The sequence below is a fragment of the Bufo gargarizans genome, chromosome 6 (genome assembly GCF_014858855.1).
Source record: "Bufo gargarizans isolate SCDJY-AF-19 chromosome 6, ASM1485885v1, whole genome shotgun sequence".
Taxonomy (NCBI): Eukaryota; Metazoa; Chordata; class Amphibia; order Anura; family Bufonidae; genus Bufo; species Bufo gargarizans.
The window spans coordinates 312,049,698-312,068,086 of NC_058085.1; the positions used below are offsets into that span (position 1 = coordinate 312,049,698).

General features: G+C 45.5%; 1 protein-coding gene across 2 annotated transcripts in view; it reads left to right on the forward strand.

Moving 5' to 3' along the window:
* The first annotated feature begins 4,075 nt into the window (after positions 1–4,075).
* HECTD2 (HECT domain E3 ubiquitin protein ligase 2) overlaps positions 4,076–18,389 on the forward strand; it is a 121,541-nt gene continuing 107,227 nt past the window's right edge. The window contains exons 1-2 of one of the 2 annotated variants that reach the window (XM_044296530.1): positions 4,076–4,387; positions 7,941–7,997. In XM_044296530.1, the coding sequence (XP_044152465.1) occupies positions 4,265–4,387; positions 7,941–7,997 (180 nt within the window). In that variant the 5' untranslated portion in view covers positions 4,076–4,264. The remainder of the gene's footprint in view (positions 4,388–7,940; positions 7,998–18,389) is intronic. The other variant, XM_044296531.1, reaches the window with a different exon arrangement.

Genomic DNA, 18,389 nt, shown 5'->3' on the forward strand with positions numbered 1-18,389 from the left:
AAGGCGTCGTACACATATACAGTATCAGCCATGCACACGGCACACGCTCAGCTCTGCTACACTGTCAGCTCCTATTTGTTTTTTGAGGCTGGTGGTACCAGATCATTTTGGTGGTAATTATCATCATTTCACAGCTCCCAGTAACTGCTGGTAATGGGTTCTCCTCAGTAGACTGAGCCATAGACATGTATGACTTAGGCCTCTTTCACACTTGCGTTGTCCGGATCCGGCGTGTACTCCACTTGCCGGAATTACACGCCGGATCCGGAAAAACGCAAGTGTACTGAAAGCATTTGAAGACGGATCCGTCTTCAAAATGCTTTCAGTGTTACTATGGCAGCCAGGACGCTATTAAAGTCCTGGTTGCCATAGTAGGAGCGGGGAGCGGGGGAGCAGTATACTTACCGTCCGTGCGGCTCCCGGGGCGCTCCAGAGTGACGTCAGAGCGCCCCATGCGCTTGGATGACGTGCCATGCGATCACGTCATCCATTCGCCTGGGGCGCCCTGACGTCACTCTGGAGCGCCCCGGGAGCTGCACGGACGGTAAGTATGCTGCTCCCCCGCTCTCCACTACACTTTACCATGGCTGCCAGGACTTTAGCGTCCCGGCAGCCATGGTGACCATTCAGAAAAAGCTAAACGTCGGATCCGGCAATGCGCCGAAACGACCTTTAGCTTAAGGCCGGATCCGGATCAATGCCTTTCAATGGGCATTCATTCCGGATCCGGCCTTGCGGCAAGTCTTCAGGATTTTTGGCCGGAGCAAAAAGCGCAGCATGCTGCAGTATTTTCTCTGGCCAAAAAACGTTCCGTTCCGGAACTGAAGACATCCTGATGCATCCTGAACGGATTTCTCTCCATTCAGAATGCATTAGGATAATCCTGATCAGGATTCTTCCGGCATAGAGCCCCGACGACAGAACTCTATGCCGGAAGAAAAGAACGCAGGTGTGAAAGAGCCCTTAGGCCCCTTTCACACGGGCGAGTTTTCCGTGCGGGTGCGATGCGTGCGGTGAACGTATTGCACCCGCACTGAATCCTGACCCATTCATTTCTATGGGGCTGTGCACATGAGCGGTGATTTTCACGCATCACTTGTGCGTTGAGTGAAAATCGCAGCATGCTCTATATTGTCCGATTTTCACGCGACGCAGGCCCCATAGAAGTGAATGGGAAGCGTGAAAATCGCATAGCATCCGCAAGCAAGTACGGATGCGGTGCGATTTTCACGCACGGTTGCTAGGAGACGATCGGGATGGAGACCCGATCATTATTATTTTCCCTTATAACATGGTTGTAAGGGAAAATAATAGCATTCTGAATACAGAATGCATAGTAAAACAGCGCTAGAGGGGTTAAAAAATAAAAATAAAAAATTTAACTCACCTTAGTCCACTTGATCGCGAAGCCGGCATCTCCTTGTGTATCCTCTGCGCTGAACAGGACCTGGGGTGAGCTGCTGCATTAAATACCGGTTAAGGACCTTTGATGACGTCACTTCGGTCATCACATGGTCTTTTACCATGGTGAATCACCATGGTAAAAGATCATGTGACATACCATGTGATGTCCTTAACCGGTATTGAATGCCGCAGCTCACCCCAGGTCCTGTTCAGCGCAGAGGAGACACAAGGAGATGCCGGCTTCGCGATCAAGTGGACTAAGGTGAGTTAAATTATTTTTTATATATTTTTAACCCCTCTAGCGCTGTTTTACTTTGCATTCTGTACTCAGAATGCTATTATTTTCGCTTATAACCATGTTATAAGGGAAAATAATACAATCTTCAGAACATCAATCCCAAGCCCGAACTTCTGTGAAGAAGTTCGGGTTTGGGTACCAAACATGTGCGATTTTTCTCACGCGAGTGCAACGCATGACAATGTTTTGCACTCGCGCGGAAAAATCGTGCATTTTCCCGCAACGCACCTGGCTCTTATCCGGGCAAAAAAACTGACGCCCGTGTGAAAGAGGCCTTAGGGTACTTTCACACTTGCGTTTTTCTTTTCCGGCATAGAGTTCCGTCACAGGGGCTGAATACCGGAAAAGAACTGATCAGTTTTATCCTAATGCATTCTGAATGGAACGGATCCGGCATTTTTTCCCATAGGAATGTATTAGCGCCGGATCCGGCATTCAGAATACCGGATCCGTTGTTCCGGCATGCGCAGATCGGTAAAAATGTGAAAAAATTTACAAGACGGATCCGTCTGTCCGCATGACAAGCGGAGAGACGGATCCGTCCTTGCAATGCATTTGTGAGACGGATCCGCATCCGGATCCGTCTCACAAATGCTTTCAGTCAGCGGTAGATCGGCGGATCCGGCGGTCCGGCGATGGAACTGCCCGCCGGATCACACTGCCGCAAGTGTGAAAGTAGCCTTATAATAATCGTTATCAGTTAATATGGTTTTACAATTTGTCCGGAAAAATGTTGGCTGTCTGTGATTTTAGGATAAGTTGTCCTAAAAAAAAAAAAAAAAAAAAAAAAAAAAAAAAAAAATTCTGGTTGCCAACCCTGTCCTAAACGCAGCATCAAGGTTTCTTCTAAAACAGCCTATGTGAAAACTACAACTCCCAGCATGTCCTGGTAAGCATCAACAAAGTGGACTGGAGGTTTTTAAAAGAAGCAGAACTCCCATCATGCTCTGTAAGCCAGGGAAGGTTTAATACTGTAGCCTGAACCCAAACTAAAATTATAACTCCCAGCATGCTCTGTCAATAAAGGCTTAAAGGGAACCTGTCACCGGGATTCTGTGTATAGAGCTGAGGACATGGGTTGCTAGATGGCCGCTAGCACATCCGCAATACCCAGTCCTCATAGCTCTGTGTGCTTTTATTGTGTCAAAAAAATGATTTGATACATATGCAAATTAACCTGAGATGAGTCCTGTCCCTGACTCATCTCACGTACAGGACTCATCTCAGGTTAATTTGCATATGTATCAAATCATTTTTTTGACACAATAAAAGCACACAGAGCTATGGGGACTGGATATTGCGGATGTGCTAGCGGCCATCTAGCAGCCCATGTCCTCAGCTCTATACCCAAAATCCTGGTGACAGGTTCCCTTTAAGGCTAGGGCTACACGACAGTTTTTATCATAGTCTATGATATGTGACATGCTGTGACAAGATGGATGTTTCTGCGACTATCACGTCGCAGCCGCAGCACGTCACATGTCGCAGTGCTACACCATAGACTATCTTTATAAAAATTGTTGCGCCATGTCGTCGTGTAGCCCTAGCCTAATACTGCAGTCTAAACCCATACTAAAACTATAACTCCCATCATGCTCTGTCAGCCATGGGCTTAATACTGTAGTCTGAACCCGAACTGAGACTATAACTCCCAATTAGTGATGAGCGAACTTCTGTTTTAAGTTCGGCGTCTAAAGTTCGGCCTCCGGTTAGCGTAGAATCCCGATATGGATCCCGATATGGATTCCGACTTCCGTTGTGGTCCGTGGTAGCGGAATCAATAATGGCCGATTATTGATTCCGCTACCACGGACCACAACGGAAGTCGGAATCCATATCGGGATCCATATCGGGATTCTCCGCTAACCGGAGGCCGAACTTTAGACGCCGAACTTAAAACAGAAGTTCGCTCATCACTACTCCCAACTACTGTAGTCTGCAACCTGAAAATCTGCAGTGGTTGTGAAACTACAACTCCCAGCATGTTCTCACAGTGTCATAATCTTCAGGAGAGTAGACTGCATGCTGTCGCTCTCCAGAACGTTGTGAAACTACTACCCCCAGAAGGCACTGACTACAGTGACCTCAAAAGCTAAATGCTTGGCAGCTGCTGTGGAACTACAACTCTCAACAAGTCCTGATAGCCTTAGCACCCTGCGCTGCATGCCCCTGTCGTGGAACCATAACTCTCATCATGCCCTGGCAGCTGCAGAGTGACGGGGGGGGGGGCATGCTGGGCGTTGCAGTCCTCTCACAGCTGTGGGAACACTTCGCATAAACACTCGTAACTACAACAACAGCAGCAGCAGCAGCCCAGCCTGGCCCCGCCCACGCCACCACGTGACTGCTCCAGTGACCATGACGTCACCGGGGGTCCTTTAGCTGGCGTGTGAAGCGTTTCGTGAGAGAAGAGTTCCTTTCATGGGCAACTCTCGGCGCGACAGGCAGCGAGCGCTGGACGAGCCCCATGGGGACGCTGCTGGCCGCCTGTGCCTGTGACATGCCGGCGGGAGGCGAGAGGTCCTCGGCTCTGCTCCTGGACTGTCAGCTCCTGTGGTGAGGATGTCTGTGCAGAGCGCCCTGTCTGCGGGATCCGCCGAAAGCCAGATGGAAGCGGAGCAGCTGGGATGCCAGAGGGACAAGCTGCCCCCCATCCTGTGTGCAGCCAGCGCAGCCTGCTCCGGGGTAAGCAGCCTGACTCTTCATCTGTTCCTGGGAAAGCTGGGTGACTGACAACATGGTGCCTGTCATAGGGGCTGTCACTCAGCCTTCCTAGGAGACCTGGGAAAGCTGGGTGACAACCCTTAGGGCAGCTGTGCAGAAGTTTTAGCAACCAAGTTGTCAGGAGAGGAAGGTTCTTCATTGTTCTCCATAGACGTCTGTGCTGCTGCTCCCTGTTATCTCCAGACTGGGGGTCATTTACTAAACCTGTCGCCTCTTGAGCTGTCCGTGCTCCAGAGCAGAAATCTACTGCAGCCGGGGTGATGTGTGCCCGTTTTATGTCGCCTCTTCCTGCCCACTTATTGTTTTTTTGGGAAAAGTGGCAAAGGGTGGAAGGGTGTCGGAAACAGCTTAAAAAGCTGCAAAACGACACTTGTGACAAATTTGATTATTATAGATGATGACAGTGTAGATGATGACCCCCAGTGTATGACTAAAGTGCAGTTTAGGTGCAGCGCCCCTTTATGTAGTAGTAAGGTATGATGTGCCGCTGAAGGGATAGCGATGGATGGAACGCAGTGGGCTCATGACAGTTGTAATGATTGCAGTTGGCGACTCGAGGGGGTCACCTGCGGGGTCCGCTCACCAGTGTGACTTCATGATGATGATCCGATTAGCGTTCTAATCCTCATGATCCAGGACACGGAGTTGTACAGATTTTCTGATGTGGTGTTGAAGATGTAGCAGAGCTGATTTAGATATTTCGTACGGATTTATTTAAAGATTAGGCGCCAATTTACTGCCTTAAAAAACATAGCAAATTTTGATGCGTGCCATATTGACTTATTTTTTTCCCCGTCTCACCATTTTTCATAAGTGGTAAGAAAAATGGAGGGGGAGGGGCGTTAAAGGGACCCCCCCCCCCCCCCCCCAAAAAAAAATGAAAAAAAAAAATCCTAAAAAATATGGAAGTGGATGGGAATGTCGCTCTGTCAATCAGTGGCTGAGGGCGTTCCCAGGGATGTCATCAGGTTGTGTAACGCCGCGGAGACCCGAGCGGTGGGGGATTGCAAGGTGAATATAAGCTTGAATTTGTTTTTAACCATTTGATGGCCAGTGGGCACTTTATTTTTTTATTTTTTTTAGGACTGATTGCTTTTTATGGTATTTTTTATTTTTATTTTTTTGAGTGGTGGATAAACAAAAAAAACACGCTGACTTATTTATTTTTTATTTTTTTCAATTCCTGCAAGAGGGCTTTGACGTGTGATCGTTTGGTTGCTTACATTATATTGTTATTATGCTTCTAGTGGTAAACTGGGGGCAGTGTATTGAGCCGTGCCCTGTGGGCTCATTCACATGTCCGACAGTCTACAGAACAGGGCCTCATGCACACGGCCGTTGTTTTGGTCCTCATCCGAGCCGCAGTTTTTGCAGCTTGGGTGCGGACCTATTCACTTCAGTGGGGCCGCAAAAGATGCGGACAGCACTCCGTGTGCTGTCCGCATCCGTTGCTCCGTTCCGTGGTCCGCAAAAAAAAATATATCCTGTCCTATTCTTGTTCATGTACAAAAAACGTTTGTTTCCGTGTCCGTACCATTTTTTTTTTTTTTGCGGATAGGATGCGGACCCATTCATTTCAATGGGTGTGCAAAAAATGCTGAAGTCACGTGAAGGGAAACCATTAACACTTTTTACAATGTCTGCTACTGAAAATCAGCTCCATTCATTCGAGTGTAGTTGTTTCGGCGAGCCTCATTCATTTACTGTAGCTTGCTCTGCTACTCTGTCTGCGTAGCTTCTATTTATTGCAATGAGAATTAAGGAAACCGCGGACCGCCAGCCCCCTCGGCTGTCTCCGTAAGCCCAGCCAGAGCTCAGTGTCCCCCTCACCGAGAAAACGGAGGAATGTGAAATCCCCTTTAACACTGTGCCAATGCCAGCCCCACTGATACCATCTTCTGACATCTCTACACATCCGTGAAGCGCTTGCTTAGTCTCCGTCGGCTGCTATCTGGCGACTTATGACAATATGCCAAGTCTCCGCATGTGTTCTGAATAACTAGATGGCAGCGTCATATCCGAGAGGATTGGAACTGAGAAGGGGAAAGAAGGGCTGGCATTGGCACAGGGATGCCCGCAGTCGTCATCCCTGGGCTAGGAGCTTGCCATGAAGTCTTATTGTTAGTCCTCGGATGTGACACGTCAAAGAATGTTCTCCAGTCTTATGTAACTTAAAGGGGTCTTCCAGGTATTTTAAGGTATCCCCTATTCACAGGCTAGGGGATAACTATTAGATTAGTGGGGGTCCTAGCGCTGGGCCCCCCACCTGTCACTAGAACGAGAGCTTTGCATCTCGTGGAGCCCCCCTGAAATAGACGGGACAGCTGGTCGGAAAAACGCAACGCAGCTCCATTCATTTCTATGGGGGCGCCGGAAATAGCATAGCGCTGTACTCCACTATCTCTGGCACTTCCACAGAAATGGATGGAGCGGTGGTATGATTTTTTTCCCCCGAAAAAACGCTCCATCCATTTCGAAATTGGACCGCACAGCAGCAGTGGAAAAGGACAGGGGAGGGGAGTAAACGGGCGGGCAGAGGCGCACGGAGGGCGGAGTTATCAGCCGTTTAGGAGGTGCCTGCCTGGGGCTCCGAGGATTGAGAGACTGCCCTGGGCACTTGAGAGGGCTCAGAAGATAATCTTATAACTTCGTTTTCGGCAAATTGAAAAGTCCGTTTTCTACCACAAAGGTACCGTTTTTATGTTCTGGCTGGATCACATAACCCTATTTTAACGGTCTAACATGCAAAAATGTGGTGACAGACTCCCTTTAACATGGTTATAAGGGAAAATAATAGCATTCATATTACAGAATGCTAAGTAAATTGGGGATGGAGGGGTTAAAAATGTTTTTTAATAAAAATTATTAAACCCACCTCATCCACTTGTTCGCGCAGTCCGGCTTGTCTTCTTTCTTCTTCTTCTTTGATGACCTGGGAGGAAAAGGACCTTTGGTGATGTCACTGCACTTATCACATGGTCAGTCACATGGTCCATCATCATGGACCATGTGATAGACCATGTGAGGTACGCAGTGATGTCACTGTTGTGGAATCATATATCTATATATCTAGTATCAAATGTATACTTGCTTGTATTATATCTAACAGTTTGCTTAACAAACAAGATGGCCCCTGAAGTAGCAGCCAGCTCCCTTAATAATCCCTTACTAAACACTTTATGATATTGAAATTGCTGACATAGTGCTGACATTGCTAAAGTATGGAGTGATAATGTGATACCTTGTCATGGGACTTAGTAATGTGACAATTAGATCATCAAATTAGCCGAGTCATAAAGTTCCTCTTTTTTGCTATAAAATATCATGTAATCTCAATAAACGCAGCATCTTGCATTGACTGACTTCTCTGTGACAGTCTGTGTGTGATCTCTCTTTCAAGGCGTACGTATGCCAATTATTTTATATCATTCGGAGCAATACATCAACAATACATCACTGACTATTGGAGTCAGATCCAGAACCATATCATCACCAAAGGTACTTTTCCTCCCAGGTCATCAAAGAAGAAGAAGAAAGAAGACAAGCCGGACTGCGCGAACAAGTGGATGAGGTGGGTTTAATAATTATTTTTATAAAAAATTTTTAACCCCTCCATCCCTAATTTACTTAGCATTCTGTATTATGAATGCTATTATTTTCCCTTCTAACCATGTTATAAGGGAAAATAATAATGATCGGGTCCCCCATCCCGATCATCTCCTAGCAACCATGCGTGAAAATCGCACCGCATCCGCACTTGCTTGCGGATGCTTTAGATTTTCACGCAGCCCCACTTCTATGGGGCCTGCGTTGCGTGAAAAACGCACAATATAGAGCATGCTGCGATTTTCACGCAAGTGATGCGTGAAAATCACAGCTCATGTGCACAGCCCTATAGAAATAAATGGGTTCGGATTCAGTGCGGGTGCAATGCGTTCACCTCACACATTGCACCCGCGCGGAAATCTCGCCCGTATGAAAGGGTCCTTAGGACTCTTGAAAGTCACTGCAACAGGAATTTGTACTATTCTACAGTTATATAATCTCCTTTAGGCCTCATGCACACGGCCGTTGTTTTGGTCAATACACACTCGGTGTGCTGTCCACATCCGTTGCTCCGTTCCATGGTCCCCCCCAAAAATATAACATGTCCCGTTCTTGTCCGCGCTTTGCGGACAAGAATAGGCAGTTATATTAAAAGCTGTCTGTGCCGTTCTGCAAATTGCGAAATGCACACGGATGCCATCTGTGTTTTGTGGATCCGTGGTTTGCGGACCGCAAAACACACACCGGTGGTGTGCATGAGGCCTTAGTGTACGGTAGCGGTCATCCCATAGAAATGAATGTGGTCGCAGCACGAGTCACACCTATGCCTCGACCCTCTGAATCGCAAAAATTCCAGCAGAGTTGGATATTTTGTGATTCAGGGGTCGCAGTCGTGGCACACATGTAGCTCGTGCTGGGATCCCATTCATCTCTAGGGGCTCACCACTACACTGCCATGTCCCTGCGATCCTGACCGCAGTAGCTGTACCCCGAGGGTCGCGCAACATTTCATATGATCTATTACAATGATCTGCCAAGGTGACATGCTGCAACTGTGATGCGACAGTCACAAAGAATGCTTCCAATGTAGCCGTGCCCTTACTGACATAAAACTGAAACTCCTTTAGGGCTCATGCACGCGGCCGTAGCCATTTTAGCGGTCCACAGATTGCTGGTCCGCCAAACACAGATACCGGCTGTGTGCATTCTGCGGAACAGAGCTTCTAGCCTATAATAGAACCATCCTATCCTTGTTCGTAATACGGACTAGATTGGGACAGGTTCTATTATTCTTTTTTTTTTTTTTTTTGGTAAGTGCCGGACAACGGGCAATACGGATGCGAACAGTACCCAGTGTGCTATCCGCATGTTTTGCGGCCCCATTGAAGTGAATGGGTCCCTATGAGCCCTTTCGTTGTATTTCGGCTTTGTGTAGATATAACATCACATGTAATGTAAATAGAAACCCTTTATGTGAATTGACATGCACACGACCGTATTTCCGTGCTGTCTGCGTCTGTATGTCCGTTCTGCAGCCCCGCAGTTCCTATCCTTGTCCTAGGTATTTGTAACATAGTGCGGGTCCTGCGGAAGAGGTAAATGTGGTATGCACACGACCGTATCCATCTTGTGGTCCATAAAACACGGTTCCCGGCCGTGTGCAACCCGCATTTTCCTCTTCTGCAGGTCCCTGCTTTCTCATGTCCTTCTCAATGGCTGACAGACGTAAGCTGAAGTTATAATGTCCCCCTTGTTTTCCTTCTGCTTGCCATGTGTAGTAGGGAGGTCCTGGTGGGTTGCTATGAGAAGCAGGGGATGGAATTCTCCTGCCGTCAGGACTTGATTCATGGTGTTGGCTCATCACCCGAGCATCAAAATGTAAGACTGCCATGCTGGAAAGCAAACTATCCGCAGAAAGTGTTCTTAGCAGACGCACTACCCAAGAAAACTAAGGCTATATGCACACGAAAAACGGACACGTGATGTACATTTTTTTTTTTTTTTTTTTTTTAACAGCCATCATACCTCTGTTTTAAGACTAATGGTAGTCTGTGGGGCTATTCACACGGCAGTTGTTTTGATTGTCAGTAAAAAACGGACGTCAAAAAATAGAACATGTTCTATCTTGTCCGTTTTTCACTGACAGCCTACCCCCATACAATTGAATGGGAACATTTTTAACATCCGTCTCTCAGAAAGGCATCAGTGAAATAAACGTAGGATTGCGTCCTGGCGGCGGCCCGTTTATTCCTCATGGACGCGCCGGCGTGTCATCTCGCGAGAGGCGAGATTTCCTGTTAACGCACGCACACAGGAGCGCGCGTTCACAGGATCCGGAGGTAAACGAGTTTATCTACAGCCTGCCAGCGGCAATCATTCGCTGGCAGGGTGTAGATGCGAATTTTTTTTTTTATATATATTTTTAACCCTTGAAAGGTATATCAAATGCTGTTTTGTTAACCGTGTCTGATATACCTGCTACCTGGTCCTCTGGTGGTCCTTTTTGCTTGGATCGACCACCAGAGGACACAGGCAGCTCTGTAATAAGTAGCACCACACTACACTACACCCCCCCTGTCACTTATTAACCCCTGATCACCCCCCCCCCCCCGTAAGGCTCCATAAGACGTCCGTATGTGTTCTGCGGATCCGCAAAACACAGACACCGTGGATCTGCAAAACACGGACACAGGCAATGTGCTTTCCGCATTTTGCGGAACCGCACATTGCCAGAACTATATAGAAAATGCCTTTTCTTGTCCGCAATTGCGGACAAGAATAGGACATGTTCTATAGGCTCTACAAAAAACGCAGTGTTCGTCCGATCAGGCCTGATCTTGTGCGCACACTTGCCTTCAGTCCGCACCACCGCAGTGACAGATGTTTTTTTTTTTTTTTCTGATCACTGCAAAAACACCGTAAAATCGCTGTGGTGCTATAAAGATCACTTTTGAGGGGCATGGCGAGTTCATAGAAGATATATATATTTTTTTTTTCTCTTTCAAAATCATTTTCCGCTAACTTGTGCCAAAAAATATATATTCTAGGAACTCGCCATGCCCCTCACGGAATACCTTGGGGTGTCTTCTTTCTAAAATGTGGGGTATTTATACTGCCCTGACATTTTAGGGGCCCTAAAGTGTGAGAAGAAGTCTGGAATCCAAATGCCTAAAAATGCCCTCCTAAAAGATACTCATTGGAATTTGGACCCCTTTGCGCATCTTGGCTGCAAAAAAGTGTCACACATGTGGTATCACCGTACTCGGGAGAAGTTGGGGAATGTGTTTTGGGGTATATTTTTACATATACCCATGCTGGGTGAGATAAATATCTCTGTAAAATGACAACTTTGTATAAAAAAAAATGGGAAAAGTTGTCTTTTAGAGAGATATATTTCTCTAACCCAGCATGAGTATATGTAAAAATACACCCCAAAACACATTGCCCAACTTCTCCTGAGTACGGTGATACCCCATGTGTGACACTTTTTTGCAGCCTAGGTGGGCAAAGGGGCCCAAATTCTAAAGAGCACCTTTAGGATTTCACAGGGCATTTTTTACGCATTTGGATTCCAAACTACTTCTCACGCATTAGGGCCCCTAAAATGCCAGGGCAGTATAAATACCCCACAAGTGACCCAATTTTGGAAAGAAGACACCCCAAGGTATTCCGTGAGGGGTATGGTGAGTTCATGTAAAATTGTATTTTTTGTCACAAGTTAGTGGAATATGAGACTTTGTAAGAAAAAAAAAAATCATCATTTTCCGCTAACTTGTGACAAAAAATAAAAACTTCCATGAACTCACTATGCCCATCAGCGAATACCTTAGGGTGTGTACTTTCTGGGTCATTTGTGGGGTGTTTCTACTGTCTGGGCATTGTAGAACCTCAGGACAGGTGCTCAGAAAGTCAAAGTGCGTAAATAAAAATTTTTGTACCATAGTTTGTAAACGCTATAACTTTTACCCAAACCAATAAATATACACTTATTGCATTTTTTTAATTTTTTTTTATCAAAGAAATGTAGAACAATAAATTTAGAGAAAAAATTATATAGAAATGTAGTTTTAATTGAAACATTTTACAACAAAGTGAAAAATGTTGTTTTTTTGCAAAAATTTAGGTCAATTTCTATTAATATAAAAAAAAAAAAAAAAAAGTTAAAATGTCAGCAGCAATTAAATACCACCAAATGAAAGCTCTATTAGTGAGAAGAAAAGGAGGTAAAATTCATTTGGGTGGTAAGTTGTATGACCGAGCAATAAACTGTGAAAGTAGTGTAGTGCAGAAGTGTAAAAAGTGGCCTGGTCATTAAGAGGGTTTAAGCTAGGGGGGCTGAAGTGGTTAAAGGACGTTTTTTTTCACTGTCGTGTGCATGTAGCCTAAGGCTGGGTTCACACCTGAGCGTTTTACAGCGCGTTCCTACGCGCTGTAAAACGCTCAACAAGGAGAAACCAATGATTCCCTATGGGAATGGTTCACACTTGGGCGTTTTACAGCGCGTACGATCGCGCTGTAAAACGCCCGACGCTCCAAAAAGTACATGAGCGACTTTTGGGGCGTTTGTGGCCATAGGACACTGTAGTGAATCACACAAACGCGCGTCAAACGCGCGTTTACTATTACAAAAACGCGCATAAAAATGCGCGTCAAAAACGCGCGTAAAACGCGCGTTTGCGCAACGCTCAAGTGTGAACCCAGCCTAACTTCTCAGCATTCCTCCAGCAGCTATACTAGAAATATGCAGAGTCATGTCATATGTTGTTTATGTATTTATTTAAACTTTTTTTTTTAAATTGTTATATGGGCCTACTAATTTGTCTCCTGCACACGACTGTATGCCTTCCGAGACATGGGGGCCATATGTCCCTGAGCGGGATACATCATGCGCTATGGGAGCGCACAGCATCATAGGTTAGTATGATGCTGTGCGCATCAGGCTGCCCGGGAGGCTATTGTCCCGCGCTTATAATATCATATATGTAACCTATGATTCTGTGCGCTTCCGTGTGCACAATGTATGCCGCTCCGGGACATATGGCCTGCTCACGGACCGGAGGGCATACTGTTGTGTGCATGAGAGGCCCCATGTACTGCCATGTGGGGCTCTGGCACTGTTAGAATAGCTCTGTAATACAGTATCCAGTGGAGCAGGACACAATATATTCTGTCAGATTCATATGAAATATTTGACACCAGGGGGAATAAGGACGAATAGTAGGGTTCCATAGAAGTCTTTGGGTGCTCAGTAAATGGAGGTTATTTGAAGCTCTGATGTGCTTGTATGTATGAATGCTGTGCCAAGAGTGATGAATGCCTAATGGATATCTGTCAGCAGATTTGTACCTATGACACTGGCTGACGACATCTGTGTTGGTCCCATGTTCATATGTGCCCGCAGTGCTGAGCAATATTAAGTTTTAATATATGCAAATGAGCCTCTAGGAGCAACAAGGGCGTTGTCATTACACCTAGAGGCTCAGCTCTCTCTGCAACTGCTGCACCCTCTGCACTTTGATAGGGCCAGGTGTGATGACTTTTTCACTGCCTGGATCTGTCAATCAAAGTGCAGAGGGCGCACAAGTTGCAGAGGGCGCTGAGCCTTTAGGTGTAATGACAACGCCCCCGTTGCTCCTAGAGGCTCATTTGCATATATTAAAACGCCAGCAATGCGGGCACATGTGAACATGGGACCAACACAGATGCCTTCAGCTGCCAAGTGCACATGTAACAGGTCCGCCAGTGTCATAGGTACAGATCTGCTGTCAGATGGGCTTTAATTTACAGCCCATGTACTAGAGGCCACACTTGCAGACAACATCACTGCTATCGGAGGTAATCCTCTCTTGTATCTCATTCCATGAGTTCAGAGAGTTTCTCTATCGCAATAGGGACTAGCAAAAGCCAGAAGTCATTTGAAGAAGCAGTCCTGAGGACTGTGACAATCGTAGCATTTCTTGGGCTTTGTTGAAATTGGGAGCCAGGGACTTCCAGTTCGAAAATTAGTGAATTGGGATCTGTGGTTTTGGTAGTACAGAAATGCGGTAGCTATGATAGTGTGAGAGGTGACGCCCTAACTTCTCGTCAGTATATTAGGTATTTGGTGTGGAATTCGAACCACTTTAAGCATCTACAGATGGACAGGGATTGTGAGTTTAGCTCTGGCTTTGAAATAGGAAAGGAGTTATGTATCTGGTGGGAAGGTTTGGAGGTGGAGATAGGCGGTTAAAGGGATTATTTCACCAGGGACCACGCTATCCAAATGACACATAGCTGTCCTTCACCTGATTATGGCCTCATGCACACCAGCGCAGTTTCCATCCATGCGGCTAGCACACTGACCCACTCATTGCTATTGCCATTCACACATCTGCATTCTTTTTCGGAACAGCCACACAGATCCCCAATCTTAGAACATATCCTGTTCTGGTCTGTATTGTGGGAATAGTCCTTTTTGTTGATGGAAGTGAGAAAAATGTGGAATGCACTCGGATCCATGGTTTGCAGACCGAAATATGAACACTGTCTTGTGCATGAGGCCTTAAGCGTTGTTTTACTTTTGTTGATCAGTGGCTCCGTTCCCAAGTTATGGTACTTTTTCCAAATATGTAAATTAGGTGTTTGGTGCACCGAGGGTGTCATTGTTGCTCTCATAGCCCCAACATTCCTCTACTTTCTATGGCCCTCTAGGAGCCTCCCCCAGGGAAAGATAGATATACTGGTTGATCTTTGGACATTGCGGTATCCGGAGTTGCGGCAGTACTCTTGTTACTCAAGTTCTTATGGCCTCTGTCTTGGATTGATCTGGCAGTGGGTAATCAAGTCCTTCTTCCCATTGTACAATATATTGAGTATCTGCCGTGAACTATATCAGACCATTCTCCTATATTGCTCACACTAGAACTTGGACAAGGGGTGAGGGACAGTAGAAATGTTTGGCACCTTTTGACTCCAGTTTCTTTCATCCTAGGATGTCTTGTTAGCAGAGATGAGAGCTTTTAGGCCTAGAGTTTTCTGGGAGTTTTATACTGATGACCTATCCTCTGGATATGCTGGCCCTTAAAGGGCTTCTGTCACCCCCTAAACGCCAATTTTCAGTTTTTGACTTAATATATTTGCTAATGTTTACAGATTCGATATATTCCCCTCTTACCTCAGGCTGTGGTGCAATTTCAGTAAAAATCGGACTTTAGTTATATGTAAATTTATTTACTACCAGCAAGTTGGGCGGACTTACTGGTAGCCGCCGCATCCTCCTCCACTTGATTGACAGGGCCAGCGAGCGCTCTCATCCTCCAGCTCAAATCCCACGCCTGCTCCGTACCGGTTGTCATTCGGCGCAGGCGCTCTGAAAGAAGGACGCTAGCTTGGCTGCTCCTTCCTCAGTGCGCCTGCACCGATGACTTCAGCCCTACACCCGGAAGAGAAGTCAAAAACTGAAAATTGGTATTTAAGGGGTGACAGAAGCACTTTAAACTTCTATTATGACGGAATACAATACTAAATGCCTCTTATAGTCTTCCATGGTGCATCCCATCATACAATTCCGTTATGGTCCATGGTAACGGAATCCATTACGGAATTCTTAGATAACCCGAATGCCGAACCTGCAAATTGCAAGTTCACTCGACACTAGTCTTCAAGTGCCTGCTACACCCAGACAATGTATACTTTGCCTTTTGGGTGGTGGGGTTGCCACTTGTGTGGTCATGATTGGTATACAATGAATTTTCTATCAATCTACAAAATTAATAGCCAAACATTGCATCCAGCCATTGTCAGAAAGCTTGGACAGGTCTGGGGCCCCTGGATAGATATTCGGGGCTACCATCCACCTACCTACTAGGGATCAGATTAAATGGCGGAGAGTCTGTAGCTTGATGGGGAAGTGGTTGGTTTAATACCATTAATTTGTAGAGACAATGGGGCTGATTTACCATAAGCACCAGTTTTTTTTGTGCAGTCTGCACCAAAAAAGACTGGTCTGCGTGCTTTGCATCACATTTAGTAACTGTTTTACACACTTTTCAAAGCTGTTTACGCCTCGTCCAGCATGCGTACGTGGCTTCATGGGAAAGGGGATGGATTCACTGGAAAGAGGCATGGCCTAAATGGGACTCCATGTGCCAAAAATTCTCCAAAAATGTTGGTGCAATTTTGGAGTAAAAATAAACCAACTTATAGATGGTGTAAACTTGGAGTAAATATTTATATATATTTTGTTTGCACATGAACAGAATTATAGCGTAAATCTTGTGCAGGATTTACGATACTCCAAATTTACAGAGGTCCATGGCCAGAATAGTAAATTTTTCGGACACTAAGAATGTGATTTTCATATAAATCTGCCCCTATGAGTTACACTGGATGTCACCTAAGATGCCTAAAAAGGTGTCATTAGTAGGGTACGACCCTTTTCTGTGGTACATGACTTTATTCAAAGGGTTATATTTGCAGGATATAAGTTCTCCCTGGGGGATTCGGGTGGTTTTGTAGGAGTTCCTTTTTTTTTTTAATTTATTTATTTATTTATATATATATTTTGTACTGTATTTACCGTAATAAATATATGAATTAAAAAATAAATAACAAAGTATAGCAGCTATGTTACAAGAACACAAGCTGTGTAATATGTGATCATCTGGGGTGTTGCCCGCATTCTCCTGTGTGTGTGTGAATGTACCTAGATGAGCCATATGCCCTTCCTGAGATTTGTAAGTTTTACAGGTTGCAGAAGTTGATTTTAGGTAGAAAACCACACGTGCAGATGAAAATTTCACTGGTTGTCTTTAAGCAAAAGACGTCCTTTGTCATTATCTATTGAGTATTCTCGGAATTACCAGGGGGCTCTGGCATTATATAAGCACCGCAAAAACCAGTGTGATTCCATGTATTCATGCTTCACAACTGGAACCTTCTAGTCACGTAGGTTTTCTCAGTATGGATTTCATAGCCTCCTGTTTAACGTGTTCTGAAAGGAAGACGTGTTCCTTTAATTCCCACGCGTTTCGTTTTCTTCCTCTGAAACATGTGCAACCAGGAGCTTTTGTTACCTCCGGTGTTCTTCACTACGCCGCAGGCAGTGGAGCACACGATCTTCACCACAATATGCCACAGAGCTCGAGAAACCCTGGCAAATAAAAGGCCCGCTCCGTCATTGTTGTTAACACGTGCTGGAAGCCGCAGCATTCAAGAATATATTGATTTCTCTCAACAGGTGTCAGTTTTTAATGCGATTAATGTACTTTTACTTCATTTTTGACTCTTACTAGGACACTGAGGCATGGGCCATCTGTTAAGAAAAGTCTAAATATCCATTAAAGACAGTATAACTATTCATAAAAAGAGCAAACCCATTTCTTGGCTGTTAACTAAAAGAATGACTCAACTGAATAGAATAGAAATGTATTTCATATTGTGCCTTCACTGAAAGAACGACTCGCCTCCCGACTGCAGATCTCAGTGTGGAGTTGCCTTCCAACTTTTTGGAGGGTCAGAGAGGGACTCTGTGATTATTGTATAAAAGTTCTACTTTTTAATACCGATTTATAAAAATAAAAAAACATTTTCTGTATGTGTTATTAACATAACTATTAATTATGTAAAATCACATGTTCATCAGCCCACCCCAGAAGTCGTCTCCAGGGCCCGACTGCTGAAATTGACTGCAGCTAATAACATTCGAAGAAGCTGTGGATGGTGGGGGTTTATGGTATCATTATTGTCAGACCAGACCACCATGAAGTTTGCAGCTCATTTAAATTTCATATATTTTAGCATGTTCATTTCAGAGAAGGCTAGGGAATTCTTCAGACGCAAAAATTTACTATAGCCCTTCCTCAAGGGGGTCTGTCTCGGGCTAGACTCTGTTGCAAATTTTGTTGTGGGGTTCGTAAAATAATAAAGGTAACTTACCTCGCCTTCATCAGCCCCTCCGATCTAATTCCGCCATTCTTCCTCTCATTCGGACTGCAGCCAATGACATCCTCTATACTGTTTCAGCCAATCTCTGGCCTCAGTGTTCTCTTATTGTACACCGCTAAGGGCAGGGATTGGCTGTAGCAGTACTCATCACTGAGACGTCACTGCTGCAGCCCGGAGGAGAGGAAGGAGCTGCAGTGCTGGATCGGAAGGGCTGGTGCAGGTAAGGTACATTTTCTACATTATCTTATTGGCCCCACAACGGGTTGGCATAATGTTTCAATTGGACATCCCCATTTGACCCCCCACAAGGAAGTATGGAGTAGGCTGTCCCCATATTAGTCACTGATTGGTGGCAGATGCCCTGATGACACTGAATTTTAGTCAGGATCGTAGCCAAGGGTTGGCCTATAGGCTTTTTTTTTTTTATGAATGTTGATGTGCCACGGTACCAAGGATAATTGGCAATGTTTCCAGAAATGTGGGTGTTCACATT